At 39.7% G+C, this 24,500-nt stretch overlaps 1 protein-coding gene across 3 annotated transcripts in view; it reads right to left on the bottom strand.

Moving 5' to 3' along the window:
* Positions 1-24,500, bottom strand: part of LOC148160730 (NACHT, LRR and PYD domains-containing protein 3-like) — a 42,226-nt gene that overhangs the window by 12,295 nt on the left and 5,431 nt on the right. For 2 of the 3 annotated variants that reach the window (XM_088013139.1, XM_088013130.1), the window contains exons 4-8: positions 21,782-21,845; positions 21,610-21,676; positions 18,966-20,781; positions 17,016-17,201; positions 5,356-5,550 (exon numbers count right to left, since the gene is read on the bottom strand). In XM_088013139.1, the coding sequence (XP_087869265.1) occupies positions 5,356-5,550; positions 17,016-17,201; positions 18,966-20,781; positions 21,610-21,676; positions 21,782-21,845 (2,328 nt within the window). The remainder of the gene's footprint in view (positions 1-5,355; positions 5,551-17,015; positions 17,202-18,965; positions 20,782-21,609; positions 21,677-21,781; positions 21,846-24,500) is intronic. The other variant, XM_088013134.1, reaches the window with a different exon arrangement.

Raw genomic sequence — 24,500 nt, forward strand, 5'->3', positions numbered from 1 at the left:
CTTTAATGTATTGTGGAGCTAAACCGTTCAGTGATTTATGAATTAACAACAGTATTTTAAAGTCTATTTTCTGAGCTACAGGGAGCCAGTGTAGGGACTTTAAAACTGGTGTGATGTGCTCCATCTTCCTGGTTTTAGTCAGAACTCCAGCAGCAGCATCTGGATCAGCTACAGCTGCTTGATTGATTTGTTAGTCAGACCTGTGAAGACGCTGCTGCAGTAATCAATGCGACTCAAGATAAACGCATGGATGAGTTTCTCTAGATTGCGCTGAGACATCCTGTTAATACTAGAATTCCACATTATTTCAGCCATGTTGAATTTTAGGTTTTGGAAGTAATTTTTCTTTGATTTGTTTAGTGATAACCAAAGCATGGATATTTCTTTAAGAACTGTGTTATGTTCATTAGATTGTAGAAATTAATGAGTTAAACTCAGTTTATGTCGCTGTAAAATGAAAGTCTTCAATTTTTATTCCAGTGTTAGTGAAACTATATATTGACTTTGAAGGCCTATTTTTTTACCAGTTCTCTGAGGAATGGTTATGCGTTATTCATTTTGAATGTTTCAATATACTGGAAATATATGTAGTTTGAGGCATAGTGGTGCCTTTAAATAAAAATTATGTTCTGACGGTTACTTATCACATCGTCTTCTGTGTTATGTGAAGTTCTGATTATGCAGATTATGCATTTTAGAACCGCACCAATCGTAGCACTTCTAAGAAGCCTACACTGGGTCAGGTCAGTGGCGCAAAAAGTGGGTATGCAGCGCATGCAACGCATAGGGGCGCAGCACCAGAGGGGTGTCAAAACCCCGTCTGGATGGGGCGGCGCGCCGATGATGTTTTCCCATACACTTCAGCGCGCCTTATGCTCCTTCACCTCGCGCACATAACGAGGTAAATTTAGCAAGTTTTACCCTTCACGTATCGTCCACTCTGGGGGGGGTGCGATTTATGTTTTCGCATCCACCGGAATACTGTGTAGTTGCGGCACTGGGTCAGGTATTAATGTTCTATCGTAAAACTAAGACTGTACTTTAAAAAGTAGCATTACAGTTTTCTTTGCAGTAGCTTTCTCATAAAGTGAATGCAGTAGTAAAACTAAATTTACAGTAAAAATACTGGAACCTACAGACACTAGTATTTGAAGGTATATTTACTTTCACCACTGTATTTTACGGTGGCCAACAGGTACAAACACCCAGCAAAGACGAGAAAAACACATGCAACAAAAAAGAGATGCAAACAAAAAATGCTGAAAACAGAAGTGATCCAGACCACTAGAGGGAGTCGAACAAAGAACAGCTGTCCGAAGTCTGGTTTTGCATCATTGGGTCCTCGATGACCAGAAGAGAGAAGCTGTAGCTTTCAACTAGCTGCTTAGCCTCTACCGTGGCGCTATGTTGCTTAGCAACCGTGACAAATTGAATCACATAGCGGCGAAGGAAAAAAATCGGACTGGAAGTATGTTTTTTTTTCTCCTGATTTCTCTATTACTTTTCACCTTTTGTAATAAAGGCTGTTGCATATTAAAAAAATCTTAGTCGGATTCTAAAATGTTCAAACACGTATAGCACATTTACACAAGAAATGTAAGCAAAGAATCCCTTTTCAAATAATCTCCAGATATCAGGTAAGACAATACAGTTTAATCAAACTATTATGTTTTTAAGCTTAACTTTAATCAGTCAAACAGATTTGCTCAGGAATATATTAATTATTTGAGTGAACTAAAATATTACAACTAGATGTTACCTGACATAATATCTGTGTTTAACTGTCATTTGGGAAAGCCCAAATGAGTCAGGTGTTCTAAACCTGGACCAGCTGGCAGCAGGCGAGGGGAGCTGGGTGTTAATACAGCGGGAGCAGACGTCTCCGAAAAAACGTCGGACAGATATTGCAATTAGGTGATGCACTGATGAACCGAGCAGAAATGTGAGATTTATACATCTACATTTTCGCCTACAAACATTGTTTAAATCATGTTGTGTCACGGTTGCTAAACGCCGAGGTGGAGGCTAGGCAGCTAGCTGAAGGCTACAGCTTCTCTCTGCAATGCTCTCTGCCTTCGCAGGACCCCTCTTCCGTAGACCGGGTCGTTTCTCAAGCCCATGAAAGAATAAGCTTGAAAGGATGCAGACCCTGAACTCGAACACAAAGCTCTAGTTGTCTGGAACACTTATTTGTATATATTTTTTACATCTCTTTTTTGTTTGCGTCTTTGTTGTATTTGTTTTTCTCGTGTTTGCTGCGCGTTTGCACCTGTCGGCCACTGTAGTATTTTAACGATTCTGTATTTTAGTTCTGCTGGGCTCCATATGGTTACGTGTATTTGTTATAAGTTGCATTGTGATCACTGTTATGTGTAGAGTGTTATGGGGTTCCCCTGTCTGACTGCTGACTCCCATTCACATGTGATGGACCTGTCATGTGGGTGAGGGATCAGGTACGGTTGCCGACAGGTGCAAATGCGCAGCAACAGAGAAAACATGCAAACAAACAAAAAAGACACGCGCACAAATGAAATGCAGCAAACATTAAAATAGATGCAAACAAAAAGCAAATAAAATGCAGCAAACAAAAAAGAATACAACCACAATTGAAATGCAGCAAATAAAAAAGAGAGACGCAAACAAATGAAATGCAGCAAACAAAAGAAAAGATGCAAACAAAAAATGCTGAAAACCGGAAGTGCTCCAGAAGTGCTGTGTTACACTTAAAATTACACAAAATGATTTTTTGCAATGTTTTTAGGTGAGAATGTAGATGTATAGATCAGAAATATCTGCTCAGTTCATCAATAAATCACTTAATTACAATATTGCTCCGACTTTTTTCGGAGATCTGCTCCCGCTGCATTAACAGCCAGCTCCCCTCGCCTGCTGTCAGCTGGCCGGGCGCTCCATGTTCGGTACACCGAGAGAGAACCCATATCTCCCGGCAAATAATTTTAAAAACTCCCGATAGTTTTCCCCTATGAGAGGAGGTGAAACACAGATATAAAGCCAGGTAATAGCTGTTTAATTTTTTGGTTCACTAAAGTATTTAATTTATTCCTGAGCAAATGGGTTTGACTCTCTTTTTTGGTTGCTACATTTCATTTGCCTTTTCTTTGCGTCTATTTTTATGTTTGCTGCATTTCATTTGTGCGCGTCTTTTTTTTTTTTTTGCATGTTTTCTCTGTTGCTGCGCATTTGCACCTGTCTGCCACCGTAAATATAACATAAAAACAATGACATACTTGACGGAGTTTGGCTACATCGAGGCTCACTGCAGTAAAAAAGACATATGGAGGATCAGATAGCAGGTAAAGCAGCGCACAGCTACAAACACTCATCCGGATTAGTATGACGGTCAGAGAGCTAAACAAATAACCCGCAAAATTATTTAAATCTTCGAGCTGCGATGTAAGACGCTGATTCTGCTCTCGCTGTTGAACCGCTGCTACGCTACAGGTAGTAATATTTGACAGACGGAGCTTCGCTTCTGCTCCACCTGGTAGTGACTCTCACACCGAACCTCTGCTTAAGCTGCAGCATCTAACTTAAAAAAATACATTTTACATACGTATTAAAATTTTCGCTGTCCTAACATGAGACAGATAATCTCTGACTAATTAATCGATCTCCTCCCTGTTCTGCATAATTACTCCGCTCAGTCAGAAACAGCCAATCAGAGCTAGCAGTAATCAGCTAGCTGCCATGCTAACAGGAAGTTTTCATTCAGTAAATCTGGATTGTTTATTGTAATGGAACCTGTTTTTGCCTTTGAATGTTAAGTTTTATACTTGAATTTTTTTTGGCAATGTTGAGAGGTTTTATTTTGGCTCTTTGTATTATTTGGCCTCTTCAGAGCCTTCATATGTTATCAGTCTGTTAAAGATGGTATTATCAATAGCAGTACAATTTGCACAATGCCTGTTTTGTTTAGTTTTCTTCTTGAAAAAAGTTATTAAAAACAAGTTTTTGTCTAAATTAAGGTGAATTCATGGTTCCTTTTTCCATATAATGTAACCGGTAGGGTTTATGATAAAAAATAAATAATAATAATTATGGGTGCGTTCACACTGCAGCCTGAAGTGACCCAATTCCAATTTTTTTTGACGTAATGCGACCTGTATCCGATCTTTTCATGGCAGTGTGAACAGCACAGGTCGGATTCTATTTCAAATGTGACCCATATCCGATACGTATCCGATTCAAATGCGACCTAACGTCCAGGTCGCATTCATCCGAACTGAACGTCACTGATTCTCAACAAATCTCACTATTCTGCATCCTGAAATGCGCAAGTGGGAAGAAAAACAACAACCATGACGGATTATATGAGGATTAAGTTGTTAATATGCTGCTCCGGCTGGATAACAACTTCAAATATATAAGCTATGCTCCACTGTTAGCCTCCAAGTTTACTTCCACAAACACTGAGCACTTCTTTTTATGGCGGTTGGCAGAACACTTGGAACGCTGACGCTATTGCGCCCTGTACTGCGCATGCGGGACACTTTCAGGTCGTTTGCCCGTTTACACTGCAGAACGTATACAGGTCACATTTACTGGCAGTGTGAACGGCCCTGGCAAAAAAATCGGAATTGCCAAAAAATCGGAATTGAGTCACTTCAGGCTGCAGTGTGAACGCACCCTATGTGATTGGTATCGGTGATCGACCCTCATGGGTGATCGGTATCGGCAGGAAAAAACCTGATCGGCACATCTCTACTACAGACACCAGTATTTTACCATTCTTTCGCTAGAACGGTAAAGTACTGGCAGCTATAGACGCCAGAAGTTTACCGTTTTTTCACAGTATCCATACCGTACTTGCATTGACGGTAATCTACCGTCAGGATTAACTACGGTACGGCTACTGTGGATTTACAGTAAACTTCTGGCGTCTATAGCTGCCAGTATGTTACTGTAAATTTACAGGATTATTTCTTAGAGTGTAGATTTGCTTTTCTACAATCAGTCACTTCCTAGATGTTTCATTATGTGAACTGGTCAGTGTTTGTGGCTCGACTGGAGGAAAACATTTCATTCTGGATGTAAAGATGAGAATCAGAAATAAAACAATCTGAATCTTTACCAACCAAACTGAAACATCTCCATCATTAATTAACTTCATTTGAATTATTTTACTCAATTTGTTCATCAGTGAGAAACATTTTAAAAACTGAAAAACAAAGTTCAATAATCTCAAAGTCTGAAATAAGAAAATAATTTATAAAGTAAAATGTTTGAGATTTTAGTCTGAAATTTAAAAATCTTGTTTTAAAAACAAAATATATGAGAATAAAATTAATTAAAGTATAAATTAATGATTTTATGGGATAAATGGAGAAAACAAACCTCAGTTTCTTCACTTTACTAACTAAACTCTCCAGGATCTCAAGCACAGGCTTCATGTCAGAGTCTCCAATGGTTTCACCTTCCATTCTTCCCAGTGAGATCCGATTTATTTCCAGTTCAGTCAGATCTGGGTTGGACTTCAGAGCTGAGGCCACAACTTCACATTCAGCCTTTCTGAGCTCACAGCCACAAAATCTGTGATGAGAGAAGAAATAAATTCAGTTCTAATGAAATCAATCTGGATCATAAACAGATAAAATATAATAACAGTGATGTCATCATCTGATCAACATCTGATCTTCAGTTTACTGAGTTTGACCCGACAGAGAGTCTGTGCAGTTCCTGACTAAAGTCCAGGTTCTGGTTCTGGTTCTGGTCCAGGCTTCATGTCAACATCCAGCGTTATTCATGCCTTTTTTAGGACATATTCTGTGCAGTTTTCTAAAGAGTTATTAAAATATTAAAAAGATAGATTAGCTATAGGGACAAAATATCCAGCAGGAGACCAAATTAGTAGTCAAACAGTATAGTGACACTAAACGGGACTAATGTCTTGTTTACAGTATGGCAATGATATTGGAAACAGCAAAAGTAATTTATCTTAATGTTAGAGCACATAACACCAGTTTTAAAGTCCCTACACTGGCTCCCTGTAGCTCAGAGAATAGACTTTAAAATACTGTTGTTAGTTTATAAATCACTGAACGGTTTAGCACCACAATACATTAAAGATCTGTTATTGCTGTACCAACCGTCTGGACCCCTCAGGTCTTCTGGGTCTGCTCTGCATCCCCAGAACCAGAACCAAACGAGGAGAAGCAGCATTCAGCTTCTACGCACCACAAATTTGGAACAAACTTCCAGAAAACTGTAAAACAGCTGAAACACTGGGTGCCTTTAAATCTCAACTTAAAACCCACCTGTTTAGAGTTGCTTATGGCTAAATTAGGGTTATAGTGTGTGTTTTGATGTATTCAATGTTTTTATGTTTTAACCTTTTTAATCTTTTTTTCTTCTTTTTAAAAAATCTCTTTGTTTTTATCTTTACTTTTTAATTTCTTTTTATTTCTCTTTCTCACCGTTTCCGTTTTAATGATGTAAAGCTCCCCAGAAAACGTCCCAGTTAAACGACGTTTAACTAAATTTCTACAGGGTTTAGAGTCCCAGTTGACGGCGTTTCAACTAAAAACCTAGAGGTTGGAGTCCTTGTCAAACGGTGGTTTTGACTAAAGTCCCAGAGGGTTAGAGGCCCAGTTAAACGACGTTTAACTGAACTCCTAAAAGGGGTTTTAATGTTTTTATCTTTTTTTAATCTTTTTCAAAATCTTTCTCTTTCTCACTGATTATTCAAATCCACATGCTGTTTTTATTTTAATTATGTAAAGCACTTTGAAATGCCTTGCTGCTGAAATGTGCTATACAAATAAAATGTGATTGATTGATTGATGTGCTTGATTAACATAGCAGCTTAATTAAACAAAATTGACCATAAACTTCTGAGAAATAAAACACACAAAATGAAACTTCTACAAGTATGACGGATTTATAAGAAATCTGCTGAGTAAGCAGTATGTGACACAACATCGATGTGTGCATGCATATTACCATTAGGTAGGCTGGATTGACGGGTATGACAGATAGTCAGAACACCTGTCCACTAATGATGGAATGAAGCCTTCAAACTGCTTCCCCAGCTAGAGACCAAGCACCCTGTGCATAAAACCCAGATAGCACACGATGCTAAATCAACGTTGAATTATAGTCAGAATTGTTGGTTTTTGGTTGAGGTCGACAACTGATGGTGGATCAACCATCAAACAACCATTCAATTCTAGCCAAGTAACTAATGTTGAAACTGTCATTGAATCAGTGTTGTTTTGTTGAAATCTAATGAATGAAATGCTAATGTCTGATCAATGTCTGATCAATGTTGAATCAATGTATGTTTTTTCATACATCCCTTCCCTTCCTCTCCTCTCCTCCTCATCAGAGCTCTGGGTGAGAGCATTTTATTACTGAGCGGGGGTCATCAGGTTTTAAATAACACTGTAGAGCAGTGTTTCCCAACACTGGTCCTCAAGGCACACTGCCCTGCATGTTTTAGAAATTTTCCTGTTTTAATGCACCTCATTCAGTTGATTGCAGTTCAGCAAACACCTCCTAATTGAAATCACCTGTGCTGAAGCGAGGAAACACCTAAAACATGCAGGGCAGTGTGCCTTGAGGATACGGGTTGGGAAACACTGCTGTAAAGGATAGTGGGTGGTGATTCATTTCTGTACATTTTTACTTGTTCATAACAATTCTCACTGACTGTTTGTGATATATTGACACGAAAACCATCTACAACTTACTATAGGGAGTGGAGTGGTTCACCCCTGCTATTTACATGAGTGGGATGTCCCAGCCACACAGCTGATTCGCTGTTGGCTTGTTTGCAAAAGATGTTAATTCAATGTTGAATTATTATCACAAAGGTTGAATTTATGGTTAAGGTCAATGACAGAAGCTGGATCAACCATCAAACAACCATTCAATTCTAGCCAGTTAACTAATGTTGAAAATGTCATTGAATCAATGTTGATTTATTGATATCCATTGATTGAAATGCCAACATCGAATCCAGTGTTTTTCAGCACTGGTCCTCCAGGCCCTGCAAGTTTTAGGCATCTCCCTAATTCACCACACATGATTTTAATTGATGTCTGATTAACAGGGTTTTGCTGAACTGAAAACACGCAGGTCAGTTTGCCTTGAGGACGAGGTTTGGGGAAGAACTAGCAATCTAAATGTTCAATCAATGTAAGCTGTTTTTCGCACCCCTCCACCACCTGCCATTCAAACACCCAACCCCCCTTCCCTCCACATGCCAAAGACACACACACACAAACCCCTTTCCCCCCACCGCCCACCCCTCACCTGGCCCATCTACCCCTCAATCTCACCCCCCTTTCCACTCTCCTCCCTTCCTCCTTGGGCTCCAGGTGAAACAGCTTTAATTTTAGGTGAGGGTTAATCACATTTTAACTTAAGCTCTATGTGTTGACAACATTGTGATTCTGTTCTGTGCCCAGATTGCACACGATGGCAATTCAACATTGAATTAACATCTTTTGCCAACAAACCAACAGCGAAACAGCTGTGTGGCTGGGTCATCCCACTCTTGTAAATGGTGGGGGTGGACCGCTCCACCGCTTGTAGATGTTTTTGTGTCAATATATCACACACAAACAGTCAGTAGGACTTTTTATTAACAAGTAAGAAAATGTACAGAAATGAATCATCACCCACTATTCTTTACAGTGGTTAATTTAAAATGTAATACCCCCACTCACTAATAAAATGCTCTGACCCAGAGCTCTGATGAGGAGGAGAGGAGGGGAAGGTATGGCAAAACAGCTGACATTGATCAGACGTTGATCAGACATTAGCATTTCATTCATTAGATTTCAACAAAACAACACTGATTCAATGACAGTTTCAACATTGGTTACTTGGCTAGAATTGAATGGTTGTTTGATGGTTGATCCACCGTCAGTTGTCGACCTCAACCAAAAACCAACCATTCTGACTATAATTCAACGTTGATTTACCATTGTGTGCAATCTGGGCAGTTTGTTGTAGTGATGGGCTATCTGAAGCTAGGCTTCGAGGATTGTACCGAGTAAAAAGGGGGCATGTCCGATGAAGCCCTGCTTCGAGGCTTGTGTTGTCTTGCTGAAAACCACATGACTGGCAACAAACGAGGCCTCGCATTGCATGGGTCACGTGACTGCTTCATTTTGCGTGTCGGTTTTCAAAATAAAAGCGCAATGAGCCGTGCTGCTTCATGGATTGTTGTCCATTTGGTCGTGCATCAGAGGAGAATATTTGTCTTCAGTGGCCAAAATAAAATGAACATTGACCAACATAGCTGACGTGTATTGATGATGGCACTCATCAAAATGTAATGTTTGATACTGATTTTCTCAATTGTAGATTATGTTGGGGGTTTTTATAACTATATTTTTGTGATTTTATGATGTAAATCTCTTTGAACTGCGTTGTTGCTGAAATGTGCTACACAAATAAACTTGATAGATTGTCTGAAATGGAGCCAGCAAGAGGAAAATCTCTGACATCTGGGAATACTTTGAGATTATGGTTCACAATAAAATTCTTCTTAGATAATAATTAACCCCTTCACCTCCCAATTTCTCACCTTCTGCAAAATTCCACTATTATTTGTAGTCTGATTAGCAAAGATATATCAGTCTTGCACAGCAAAAACAGATTTATTGCTGTTGCAGAACTAAAATTCAACATGTAGCCAAATATAAGGGATCAGAGCCAATTAGAAATCCAAGAAAAAGCGAACGCTCCAACAGGCACTGCACTCTCAAGACATTAAAATATCAAATGTCTTTATTGTCAAATCCATCTATGACATAAAAGAAAACCCAACACAACCACTGATGTTCAACATATACCAGGATTAGATTGGCGACAAATAATTTTAATAATTAAAACAAACGTCGTTTAACTGGGTTAAACGACGTTTAAATGAAGTCCTAAAAGGGGTGCGGGTTTAAATGTTATCTTTTTTTAATCTTTTTTTCAAAATCTCTTTCTCTTTCTTACTGTTTATTCAATGTCACATGCTGTTTTTTATTATGTAAAGCACTTTGAAATGCCTTGCTGCTGAAATGTGCTATACAAATAAAATTTGATTGATTGATATGACAATTAAATATGGTTTCATTGATTCTCCTGTTACTAAACATGAGTTTGATGAAAACTTTGCGACAATATTGCATTGAGTAGTTTCTGGAAGTATGATTCAACTGAGTGACAAGGCTGTTACAGTTTCACCAGCAGATGTCACTAGTGAGCAATGAATGAAGCATCGAGTAATGAACCTGTAAGAGCCAAAAATGTCAGTTTGTAACATTGTTTATTATTGTGTATGCTGTTTGCATATTTAGATATTTTGTTAATAAGATTCCGTTTCATTATGTTTTTTGTAGAAAAGCGCCACCTAATGGATGTAACTGAAATTGTGTGAGAAGTGCTGTGTCACTTTAGTTTATGAAAGGAAGTAGAATGTGGCGCATTCAACTGAGCCAAGGGCGTAGGAACGAGTCTGTCATTGGGGGGACGCGTATCGGAAACCTGACAGATCAGTAAATAGCTTGAGCAGAAATGTCAAACAATTATGCCATCCAGGGCCGTGCAGGGACCACTAAAGGGGCAGGTGCTCAAAAAAAGGGCCCATCTCACCGCATTCTAGGACAGAATATTAACAAACCCACAGCTTTCAGAGTTTAATAAACAATGATAATTTACAAAATTGTGAGATATACAATCAAAGTTAAGGAAAATCTCCATATAGAGCATACAGCTATGCATATGTAAGATATTTTATTAGTAATTAATTTACAAAATTGTGAGATATAAAATCAAAGCTAAGGAAAATATCTATATAGAGCATACAGCTATGCATATGTAAGATATTTTATTAGTAATTTCTTTCTGCAGGTCTATTTTGTTATAAGAAAGTATTGCCATATTCAAACCCGCAATTTAGCAAGATATGTAAACCAGAGCTAAACCACCAGACATATTTTGTCTTTACAGAATTACACTATTAAAAATGTAAACAACAAATAATTTTAGTACGTTATGTGTCAGAAGAGGGCTTAGAAAATACCAAAAAAAAAAAAAAAAAAGGTTTGACCAAAAAGGGCACTTGGGGGCAAGGAGCAAAAGGGGCAGGTGCTCAAGCCCCCCCAGCCCCTCCCTCTGCACGTGTCTGATGCCATCAACATATCAGTAATGCATTACTCTAATCTGACCCTTGTTTCAGTAACAAGTATTCTAACATGTTACTATTTACAATCCAATAATCAGATTAAAGTTATGCAGTATAATGACCGTCATTCCAGGATGAACACTGACTTTAGCAAGCTAAATACTCTGGTAGCTCAGACAGGCTACCAGATTCTGATATATTTTATTGGTCAAAATGCATTGATATAAATTGACTGGTAATTGAACTGGTTCTACTTCTTTCTAAAACCAAAGTAGAAAACAGCTCATAAAATAAGACTCAGCAGTTTTAAACTCAATACAGCAATTTGACCAACAAAAATAAAATCTAAACAAGTTTTGTTCTTTAACAACTCTCTACATCAGTGCAACAGTTTGATCTACAAAATAAATAAAAATTATACTTTTCACGTCTAACAGACCTTTAGCTCCTCACTGTTAACTCAGCCTCACTTTCCAGCACTGCATTCAGTAACTTACCAAACATGATCCATAAAAAACACTGAAGCAAAAAGCCTAAATGTTGTTTTTTTCCCCCTGTCATTTTAAGCCGCAAACATTTAACTAAAACATCTGCAGTTATGTGTTTCTGTCTCTGCCTCCCTCTGACTCTCTGCAGCCTGATGTTCCTGCATGGATTCATGTATTTACAACAGACACTACAGTGATGTACAGTGTCAGAATGTGAACTAAATATAAAAAGTATATTTTTATCATACAGAATGAGAATTTAAACAACTTAATTTTCAGATGTATACATTATTATACATCTCAACTCTATTTACGGTGTAGCAAAAATTTTCACTAATTTATTTTTAAACCTCTCCTCAAGCACTTTTTTAATTGTCTCCTGTAATTAATATAATTTTTAACATAATTAATTAATATAATTTTTAATGTAATTAATTAATATAATTTTTATATCTTTGCACTGAAACTCCACCTGGCTCCCTTATGTCTTCCCTAACCTGCTCCTCTCATAATAAAATAGTTTAGCTTATTTAAAAATTAAAAACAGTTAATACATATTTCAGTAAACTAAATGAAGATCTCACCAGAGCTTCTTCACCTTTCTTCAACATCATTCTAGCACTGCTGTTCTCCTAAATATCTAAATAATATAATATAATATAATATAATATAATATAATATAATATAATATAATATATAAACACATGTTAAGTGGTCGAGTATGATCAGATGTTGCTCACTTTAAAAAATAAAAAGGCTAATTTCGTTCCTGTTTCAGTCTCATTCTAAATCATTGTGACTAGACTAGCTAACTTTTAAACAAAGTTAGCAGTAAAATTTTGGACATGTGACTATCCCAGAATTAAAATGGCTTAAGCTAAAAGATTTAGTTCTATATAAGTAAACTGACAACAAGACGTTATAAACGAGCGATATTCATGGCAACATTCCTGACAGACAGTTTACCTCATTCTTACAGAGTTTCTGACTCTCTGCTGCTGCCTTTACTCTGAGCTGTTCAGAGGGGGGAGGGGGAGGAAGCGCTCTGCTGAATGCGCCTTCAAAATAAAAGCACGCGAGTGGAAGATTTTAAAATTCTTCGCAACAGCGGTGAAATTATTGGGGGGTACGAATGTGACTCCCCCCATATATATATATATATATATATATATATATGCAAAGAATCAGAACAACGGACGCAATGTTTAGGAGTTAATTCAACCATAGATAATGGTAATAATTATTCAGATTTCACAGGTGAGGAAAACGTTTTCATTTAAAGAAAACATTGAACAAGTGAGCAGTGGGTCAGTTATACTAGCCGAACTGCTGCTGGCCTGGTATTGACTTTGATAACCTTAGCATGTGCTGCGCAGTTCGGTGTGTTTTGGTTTCGTTAGCATTAAACAACCCGCCCACCAAGGGTGCGTTTACACTGCAGCCTGAAGTGACCCAATTCCGATTTTTTTGACGTAATGCGACCTGTATCCGATCTTTTCATGGCAGTGTGAACAGCACAGGTCGGATTCTATTTCAAATGTGACCCATATCTGATACGTATCCGATTCAAATGCGACCTAACGTCCAGGTCGCATTCCTCCGAACTGAACGTCACTGATTCTCAACAAATCTCACTATTCTACGTCCTGATACCCGCAAGTGGGAAGAAAAACAACAACCATGACGGATTATATGAGGATTAAGTTGTTAATATGTTGCTCCGGCCGGACAACAACTTCAAATATATAAGCTATGCTCCACCGTTAGCCTCCAAGTTTACTTCCACAAACACTGAGCACTTCTTTTTATGGCGGTTGGCAGAACACTTAGAACGCTGACGCTATTGCGCCCTGTACTGCGCATGCGGGACACTTTCAGGTCGTTTGCCCGTTTATACTGCAGAACGCATACAGGTTGCATTGGCCCTGGCAAAAAAAATCGGAATTGAGTCACTTCAGGCTGCAGTGTGAACGCACCCCAAGTCATCAGTAGAGCAGCTGTTTAAATCAGCTAATCAACCACCGCGGTGTTCAGGCAAAAACTTATAACGACAATATAGACATTAAGCCTGACAACATAATGTAACAGACTGGATGTTCTGTTTTACTTTGTAAAATGTAAAACATTTTACATTGTGACTCCACAACTGCAGAGTAAGACGGTAACGACGAGTTAGCCATACAGTAGCTGCGCTAATACAGAGAGCGAGAAAGACGTGGTTTTGAGTTGTACTTTAATGGTTTCTCCCTTTGCCGTTAAGCACAACACGAAATTAATAATATCTACATGTCTTGATTGAGATAACGGAATTATTCTGCGGCGGCGGCGCAGCGATTGATGGCATGTTAAAGAATAGTCCAGCATCCTCCAGCATTGTACGCATGCACAAAATTTCCTTATGTAAACAATAACATGCAGGGGTCTAGATTTGTAAATCCGATTATAATTAAGTCGGTGCCTCACAAGCTATGAACCTCACTGCACGTCACTGATATATAAATTCCCCTCTCACCCTCCGTGGGTGGTCTCTTTCATCCTCTGAGTCCAGGTCCTCTACCAGAGGCCTGGGAGCTTGAGGGTTCCTCCAGTATCTTGGCTGTGCCTAGAACTGCACATTTCTGGACTGAGATGTTTGATGTTGTTTTAGCCACTGCTCCAGTTTGGGGGTGACTGCCCCGAGGGCCCCGATGACCACAGGCACCACTGTGGTCTTCACCTTCCAGGCCTTTTCCAGTTCCTCTCTGAGGCCCTGGTATTTCTCCAGTTTCTCATGCTCCTTTTTCCTGATGTTGTGGTCACTTGGTATTGCTACATCCACCACAACGGCTTTCCTATGTTCTTTATCCACCACCATACTGTCTGGTTGGTTCGCCATTACCATCTTGTCTGTCTGGATCTGGAAGTCCCACAGGATCTTACCCTGCTGTTATGTGCTGGACTGTCTCAGGGGCCTCCTTGCACAACCTACACCTTGGGTCTTGTCTGGTGTGGTAGATCTGAGCCTCTATTGCTCTGGTGTTTAGGGCCTGTTCCTGGGCGGCCAGGATGAGGGCCTCTGTGCTGTCCTTGAGTCCAGCTTTCTCCAGCCATTGGTAGGATTTCCTGATATCAGCCACTTCAGTTATTTGTCGGTGGTACATCCCATGTAGGGGCTTGTCTTCCCATGATGGTTCCTCCAGCACCTCGTCCTCTGTTCCCCATTGCCTGAGACATTCGCTGAGCACATCGTCCGTTGAGGCTTTGTCCTTGATGTATTTATGGATCTTGGATGTTTCATCCTGGACAGTGGCTCTCACACTCACTAGTCCTCTGCCTCCTTCCTTACGGCTCGTGTACAGTCTCAGGGTGCTGGACTTGGGGTGGAACCCTCCATGCATGGTTAGTAGCTTTTATCTCCTCCATTGGCCAGCTAATTATTCCGGCAGGGTATCCGATTACTGGTAAGGCATAGCTATTTATTGCATGGATCTTGTTCTTGCCATTAAGCTGGCTTCTCAGGACTTGCCTTATTCGTTGGAGGTATTTGGCTGTGGCTCCTTTCCTTGTGACCTCATCGAGGTTGCCATTTGCTTGTGATATTCCCAGGTACTTGTAGCTGTGCTCTATGTCTGCTATTGTTCCCTCTGGGAGTGAGACCCCTTCTGTGCGGACGACCTTCCCTCTCTTTGTAACCATCCGGCCACATTTCTCTAGTCCGAATGACATCCCAATGTCAGTGCTGTAGATCCTGGTGGTGTGGATCAGTGAGTCGATGTCTCGCTCGCTCTTGGCGTACAGCTTGATGTCATCCATGTAGAGGAGGTGACTGATTGTGGCCCCATTCTTGAGTCGGTATCCGTAGCCAGTCTTGTTGATAATTTGGCTAAGGGGGTTCAGGCCTATGCAGAACAGCAGTGGGGACAGAACATCTCCTTGGTATATGCCACATTTGATGGACACTTGTGCAAGTGGTTTGCAGTTGGCTTCAAGGGTGGTTTTCCATTTTATATATATATAAAGAGAGAGAGGGAGAGAGATGTATAGCAGAAAAAATTGTATGTACGGTTCGGTGAATGCGCATATGAAACTGGGGGGTTCGGTACCTCAAAAAAAGTTAAGAACAACTGGTTTAGAGACACCTAGGTGGGAGTGAGGCAGCTCTTCACTACATATTTCTGCTTATTTTTGAAAACAAAAGTAAAAACTTCTTATTTTAAAAGGCTTTTATTTTGAAATTATACATCAGATCTGGTTGACGTTTGCTGGTTGTGTCCTAGAGGTCTACCTCTGTCATCCAGAAGTAAGAGATGTCACTGGAAACAGACAGTTTTTCAGCAATGGGCATGGTCATTTAGGGGGAAAAATTTAAAACGTCTTATTTTAAAATGCTTTTATTTTGGAATTATACATCAGATCTGGTTGACGTTTACTGATAGAGGTCTCCCTTTGTCTCCCACAAGTGAGAGACATCACTGGAAACAGAGGGGTTTCAAGCAATAAGCACAGCAATTTAGGGGGAAAAAAAATAACGTGCTTTTTAGATAGGTTTTTATTTTGAAATTATACATCAGATCTGGTTGACATTTTCTGGTGGTGTTCCAGAGGTGTCCCTCTGTCACCCAGAAGTGAGATAAGTCACTGGAAACGGGGAGTTTTTAAGCAAAAAGCACGGCAACTTAGGGGGAAAAAGTAAAAACGTGCTTTTTTAATAGGCTTTTATTTTGGAATTAAACATCAGATCAGGTTGACATTTGCTGATTTTGTTCCAAAAGTGTCCCTCTTCCACCCAGAAATGAAATAAATCACTGGAAACAGAGAGTGTTTCAGCATTGCATAATGTCCGCAATTATTTCTGATACATTATTTCTTTTTGCAACTGCAGCGGCTGAAAATCTATTTGCAGTATATTAAACATGGACCGGATGTGAGCTTTTATTGTGAAAGCAGCACGTAAATGGGTGTACCATAATGTCTTGAGCTGTCATGCACGTGAATATTTTGTGCGGGCTGTTCGAAGAGCCGGCTAGCTTTACCGCAGTTGCAGACGCCGTGTCTGACACCAACCCCATCCACGCTACAGATGAGAATCAGCAATTAAAAATAAAACAATCAGAATCTTTACCAAACCAAACTGAAACATTTCCATCATTAATTAATATCATTTGAATTATTTTACTAATTTTGTTCATCAGTAAAAAACATTTTAAAGTGAAAAACTGCAAAGAAAGTTCAATAATCTCAAAGTCTAAAGTAAGAAAATAATTCATTTATAAAGTAAAATGTTTGAGATTTTATTCTGACATTTAAACAAGTTGTATTAAAAGATTACAATTAAGTTATTAATTAAATTAATTATTTAAGTATTGAAAAATGTTTTTATTGGATAAATAGAGAAAACAAACCTCAGTTTCTTCACTTTAATGACTGAACTCTCCAGGATCTCAGACAGATTCTTCATATCAGAGTCTCCAGTGGTTTCACGTCCCAGTTGAATCTCCCTTATTTCCAGTTCAGTCAGATCTTTGTTGGACTTCAGAGCTGAAGCCAAAACTTCCCATTCAGCCTTATAGAGACAACAGCCATCAAGTCTGTTATGAGAGAAGAAATAAATTCAGTTCTAATGAAATCAATCTGGATCATAAACAGATAAAATATGATAACAGTGATGTCATCATGATGTCATCATCTGATCTTCAGTTTACTGAGTTTGACCCGACAGAGAGTCTGTGCAGTTCCTGACTAAAGTCCAGGTTCTGGTTCTGGTTCTGGTCCAGCTTCATGTCCTCAGACCTTCAGCTCAGTCAGATGTTGAAGATCTTCTATCATCTGTGAAGGAAAGTTCAGTTTCTCTGCAGCATCAGAGCCTCAAAGGAGCTGCAGCAGCTGATGAAGAGGCTGACTGAGCTGAATGAAGGAAACTACTGGAGATGATGGAGAGGAGAAGGAACTGCTCACAGCTCTGACAAGTCACACTGACTTGGACTAGACCGTTTGGCTCCTTGAGATCTTCCACCAAGCAGGAAGTGAGTTATAAATGAAGTGAGCAGAGCAGGAAGTCCAGCCTGCTGTGGACCTCTGGCATCTCTGGGTTTGTTTAGCCCATATCTGCTGCTGCAGCATCTAGAATCCTCCTCATCATTAATAATAGTAGTATATTCTATAGAAACGTGGCTCCCAGCAGCAGATTATTAAATGCTGCCACAGAGGAAACTGGGAGCAGACCAGACACATGATGCTCCCAGTTGTGTCTCCGTTCATCTGCTGGATTTGATGCTTTAACAAAGTAGAAAGTGGACAGTCGTCAACCTGCTTCAGCTAAAAGCTGCAGATTGTTCTGGTCGTCCTGCAGAGCAGCAGCAGAACCGGTCCTGCTGCTCCTTCAGGTCTGGACCGTCCTCTGTTGGTCTGAGAGGAACTGGGACAAACTGGTTGGAAGAGGGACACATGTCTCTGCAGTGGTCTGTCCATCGTCTCAGAGGAACAAAGGTTTGGATGTCAGAAGAAATTGTTGCTAAACTCCTAAAGAGCTGAAGAGCAAAACCCCTGGAGGAGACGGAGCGTTTGGGTCCAGCAGCATCTTCATGGTGAAGCAGTGAAAGTTCTCCAGAACTAAAGAGGCTGGGATGTCTAAAGAGCTGAAGCTCATGTCTCTGCAGGTCTTCATGGAGGACAGCTAACAGCTTCAACAAAGGCTGCAGATGAAGAGTTGATGAGGAAAATGGTTCCAGCTCTGGAAGCAGAGTTCTCAGAGCTTTGGGAGGATCTGACAGAAACTAGGACTTTTTCTGGAACCAGACAACAATCACCACATTTTGGTCTCCGTTACAAACTCAGAGGAAACTAGTGGAGGAGGAAGAGGTGAGGATGATGACGGGATGAAGAAGATCAACACTGTTCACAAAGTTTATAATTAATGCAACGGTTTATTTTAATGGTTCAAATTTCCATCAAACCTAAACAATTATTTTATAAAAACAGTCAAAGATCCTAAAAGGTGAATTATGGAGCAGCAGCTCAACGAGTGAAGAGAGTTTAAAGTTTAAAAAGTCTCTCTGGATGATTGGATCTTAGAGGAAATAGACATTTTCTAGAGTTCAGGGTTTTCTATTCATTTCAACCTGAAAACTGATAAAAAGTTAAATATTTTTAAAAGATCAAAATGTGTAAAAACCAGAAGCTGCAGCTGTCCTGGATGAACTGAATGTTTAGATGTTTGAATGGCTGAAATAATCCAGAGGATGAAGGAAGTAGTTAAAGGCCAAAAACATCCAGAATCAACTTGAAGAAAGAAGAAGACACAGGAGGACAATAGTGCTGAATCAGCATCACACAATGAAAACATCTGGACTCACCGAGCCTTTCTGCAGTTCCTCACAGCTGGAACCAGTCTCTGTCGTCCTGATTCTGATGTGTTGTACTTCTCCAGGTCCAACTCATCCAGAACCTCTGACATCTGCAGCATGAAGGCCAGAGCTGAACAGTCAGTCACTGAGAGCTCCTTCCCTGAATCCAGCAGCCGTTGGATCTCCTGATAAAATGAGACGTCGTTCATCTCCACCAGACAGTAGAAGATGTTGATGCTTCTGTCAGCAGAGATTCTATCAGTGTTCATCTCCTTCAGGTTGGTGATGATTCTCTGGATGGTTTCTGGACGGTTCTCTGTCTGACCCAGCAGATCTTCTAAAAGTCTCTGGTTGGACTCCACAGTGAGACCATGAAGGAAGCGGACAAACAGGTCCAGGTGGCCATTTTCACTGCTGAGGGATTTCTCCATGACTTTCTTTATGAACTCATCTAGAGATGTTTCTTTGTATTTTTCTCCCAGGAACATCTTGATGACCTCACTGTCCTCGTCTTCCTCACTGTCCTCATCTTCCTCTTCTTTTCCCAGGAACATCTTGATGACCTCTGACCTCCTGCTGGTGAAGCAGTGGAGCATGTAGACGGCAGCCAGAAACTCCTGGATGCTCAGATGAACAAAGGAGTAGACGGAGATGTTGCCAAGCCCAGTCTCCTTTTTAAACATCTCAGTGAACACTCCTGAGAACAACGCAGCATCTTTGATGTTGATGCCACATTTATCAAAATCTTTTTCATAGAAGATCAGGTTTCCCTTCAGCAGCTGATCTAAAGCCAGTCTTCCTAGAGACTCAATCAGCTTCTTGTTCTCTGGACTCCAGATAGATTTTGTCTTTCGTCGTCCATCAAACTTTTCCTTCTTGATTTTGAGCTGAAGCAACAAGAACTCGATGTACATCTCAGTCAGGGTCTTGGGCAGCTTTTCTTCCTCTCTGGTCTCCATCACATCCTCCAGAACTTTAGCAGTGATCCAGCAGAAAACTGGGATGTGACACATGATGTGGAGACTTTTTGATTTCTGGATGTGGGAGATGATCCTGCTGGCCTTCTCCTCATCACCTCTGAATCTCTTCCTGAAGTACTCCTCCTTCTGGGGGTCAGTGAACCCTCTGACCTCTGTTACCATGCCAACGCACTCAGCAGGGATCTGATTGGCTGCTGCAGGTTGTGTGGTTATCCAGAGGAGAGCAGAGGGAAGCAGTTTCCCCCTGATGAGGTTTGTCAGCAGAACATCCAGTGAGCTGGACTCTGTAACATCAGTCAGGATCAGATTATTATCAAAGTCCAGAGGAAGTCGACTCTCATCCAGACCATCAAAGATGAACAGAACCTGAAACTTTTTAAAGCTGCTGATTCCTTTGGTTTCAGTAAAGAAGTGATGAATCAGTTCCACCAAGCTGAACTTTTCTTCTTTCAGTACATTCAGCTCTCTGAAAGTGAATGGAAATATAAACTGGATGTTCTGGTTGGTTCTGCCTTCAGCCCAGTCCAGAGTGAACTTCTGTGTTAACAGTGTTTTCCCAATGCCAGCCACTCCCATGGTCATCACTGTTCTGATTGGTTGATCTCTTCCAGGTTTAAAGATGTCTTCTCTTCTGATTGTTTCTTGTCTCCTGGATGCTGTTTCAATCCGTCTGACCTCATGTTCCTGGTTGACCTCTCTAGTTAACCCCTCTGTGATGTGGAGCTCTGTGTAGATCTGGTTCAGAAAGGTTTGATTTCCAGGTTCAGCGACGCCTTCAGAGAGACTCTGGAACTTCTTCTTCAAGTTTAACTTGAGTTTCCGTTGACATTTTCCATCTTGAGTCCCTGCATGGAGACAAAACACTGTAAGGTCTGGACAGGCCACTGTAGCTGGGGAGAGTGACCAATGAAAACAGCAAACTGGGACACAATATTAAGCAGCACTGGGTCAAGCCAGGGAACTGTTCTCTCCCACTCTCCTGTTTACTCTTTACAAACCGAATTTCCAGTAGAAATCCAGGTTCTGCCCTAAGCAGAAGGATTCAGAAGACACTTTGATAGTTGGATGTTTAGGGATAAACAGGAAAAACTGTATAAAAACTTTGCCAAGAACTTTTTTAACATGATCTGCATCAAATGCCTGCAGCTCAGTTCAACAAGGAGACCTTCTAGCCACCTCTTCTGTCTGGATGCATGTAGATGGACGGTAGACAGTCGGAGAGTTCATGTCATGCAGATCAGCAGCAGTTTATCATTTACTGGCCTCAATGTTGGCGCTGCTGCATCACAGGGTGAATTTGGTAGCTGTCTGTGTGTTTCTGAAGGTTCTTCATCTGCAGCTGAATGGAACATTTTTATGTACTGGGTGCAGGAATTAAAACTAAAATGGTTTTTATCTTGTGCATTGCTGCTATGTTTGTTTTTTACAGTATTTTACGGTAAATATAAAGTTCCCAAAGTTTATATTTCATGAGCAGCAACCAGTCACCACAGGTGATGTTTAAATAAAAAAGCTGCTGAATCCAGAACGTCATTGAGATCATGTGACTGTTTGATGAAGATTTTCTGTATTTGTTCGTTTCTCTTGTTTGATTTCAGTTGAATTCATTTTCTCATGTAATCATGTTTTAATTATTCAACATAACAGCAGAATTGTTGTAGAAATCCTCTTACTGGATCGTTCTGGGTCATCTGGACTCAGAACCTTTTGGATCTTCTTCAGCTCATTTTCCTCCAGCAGCTGGAACAGAATGAGAAGATATCAGACTAGATCTGAACATCAGGTCCATGTTGGACAGACTGACAGTCCTCTGGTCTACAGACTGAACAGAACCGATGTACAGACCATAAATATGGAGTCCAGCTGGACAGACGGATCAGTGGGAACCTCTGAGCTCTGCAGATCCTCTCTGTGGAGGAACCAGGACAAATGAACCAGAATCTGTCTGTCCACACAGAGACAAACTGAGATGAAGCTTCTCTGCAGATTGGAGGCAGAATTAGCTTTGCATAGTTCTTTAGTTTTCTAAACCTTAAAACCGGCAGCACAGGTTCCATCGGTGTTTAACTAGGAACACTGAGATATTTTAGGATCTGTTTTCTGATGATTGGGACTGAAACGCTGAGAGAAAGACAGCAGCAAAAGTCTGTTTGGTTCAGGTTTAAATATCCAGAACAGAATAAAACATCCACCTTCTTTATGCAGAAACAATTCAATTAGCTCTGATTTTAGAATTCAGACCAAAATTATTCATACCCTGGCAGATTTAATTTTTAATAAAATCAGTAAATTTAAAAGGAAAAAATTATGTAATTCATATTTTTCTCCATAATCAGTGAATTACAGGAATCAACAGTTTTAATCTTGGAGCTCCACTAATGTTTATCCACAGATTCTCAACATTGTATCTGCATTTCTTTAGATAAATTCATAAAATGCTCCAACAGGTGGTTTCCACAGAGCTGAAATCTAAGATGGCAGCAGCTGATGCAGCTCTTAGATCATTACATGTTTTCTCCCTGTTTTGCTTTACTTTTTATTGTCAATAACTTTCTACATCAACATGTACACATGTCCTCCCTTGTCGCTTCTCACACTTCACATCTTAACATCTTCATTGATGGAAGAGACGGTCAGACAGTTACATCTCCACCTTCGTCCCATTAAGAGAAATCCCTCCTCATCAACAACATCCATGGATTTATACATCAGAATAACTGCTGTGAAATGAACTGGAGAGATGCTGAAAATACAAACTCAAGTAAAAAAGGTTCACAATAATGATAATACAAAATAAATTCAAAAAGTACACGAACCAAAACAAAAGAAAAACATTAAATAGAGGTGTCAAGGTTACAGTATGAATTTAGTTATAGGTCTCCATCTTAAGTTGTCGTCTTGATGTTGTTTTTTCCATATATAGACTTTTTTATTCCCATCTCTCCACTGTGTAAAACTGGGAGGTTGTGGCCTGAACCAAGCAGAAGTTATACACTTTTTACAATCATAAGCAGAAATCTGATCAAGTATTTATTGTCTTTGTCAATCATGTCTGAGGGCATTATTCCTAAAATAGAAACAGATATATCCAGCTCTAAATGCCCAAAATACTTTTAATATCTGGACATTTTTCCAAAATTCCACCACCTTCGGGCGATCCCAACATATATGAGGAAAATCCTCCACTTTTCCACAATTTCTCCAACAAAGTCGGGATGTTTCGCCATATTTAGATGTGATAACTGACATGACTCCAGTTCTCCTCCATGAGAGTTAAAGAAACGCATCTTAACTTTCCAATCAAACTCCCTCCACGTCGGCTGTTAGTTAATTTGTGTCCAAAGCTAAATGTTTCTACCCAATCCTCGTCTCATATTATTATATTAGCCTCCATTTCCCATTTCTCCTTCATTTCCTTGTTAACATTGGATTCATACTGCAGGCTTTTGGATAGTTTTGAGATGAGGCCTTTTTTTGATTCACCTTTTGCTGTTGATAACAGGATTTCTTCAGTCTTGGTCAGATCTGCTGAAATTTTCTGCCAGTCACTGTGATTCTGGAGATGAAGACTAAGTTGCAGAAATCTATAAAAATCAGTTTTTGTAGATTAATTTCCCTTTGAATTTGTTCAAAATATTTCATTGTTGTCCCTTTAAAGAGCTGTGCTTTAAATACCAGTCCTCCTTTTGTCCATCTCTCAAACCCTGCATCCATAGATGGTGGAATAAAATCTGGAATCTTGGCTATTTTTTCAATTTTTGATAAAAAGTCAGAAAAATGTTATTTATTTTTATTCTTGACCAAATATTAATTGTTTACTTAACCCAGTAATTTTTAATTTTGAGATTTCTTTGAACCATCTTTGTATCCAGGGAGAGTTTTGGCAGGCTCTTTGCTCCATATCTGCCCACATTGTCTCTTGATCCGTTGCTAACCATAGAGCTATGGCTCTCAGTTGAACAGCCCAATAATTGTACTTTAATTCAGGTAAACCTAACCCTCTGTTACTCTTTGAGGACTGAAGTATTTTGAGTTTAATTCTTACTTTTTTATTTTGCCATTCAAACCTTGATATTTTTTTATCCGTCTCTTTGAAAACGGAGTTGGGAATGAAAACTGGGAGTGACTGAAATACAAACAGTTTCTTGACAAGATATTAATTCTGGTTGTTTCCACTCTCCCCCTGAGGGTTAGTTTAGGATCTCCCATCTTTCTAGGTCTTTTATAATTTCCTTCCTCAGCTTCTCATAGTTTGCTTTGAATAATTGTGAAATTTGAGGTGTGATAATTATACCCAAGAATCTAAATCCTTTATTGGTCCATTTGAACTTTACTTTTTCTTTTAGCTGCGTGGTTCATTCACCTGATAGCATCATTGCTACCGACTTACTTTCGTTAGTCGTAAATCCAGAAATATTCCTGAACTCTTTAAGGCTTTTTAGTAGAGCTGGCCCTGATTGGAGTGGTTCTGTTAAAAGTACTAATAGATCATCAGCAAACAGTGATACTTCATGTTCCACCCCTCCTTCATCTCTTATTCCCTGGATTTGTTTATTCTGTCTTA

Source organism: Poecilia mexicana, unplaced genomic scaffold (genome assembly GCF_051168715.1).
Source record: "Poecilia mexicana isolate PSO_F unplaced genomic scaffold, ASM5116871v1 scaffold_2, whole genome shotgun sequence".
Taxonomy (NCBI): Eukaryota; Metazoa; Chordata; class Actinopteri; order Cyprinodontiformes; family Poeciliidae; genus Poecilia; species Poecilia mexicana.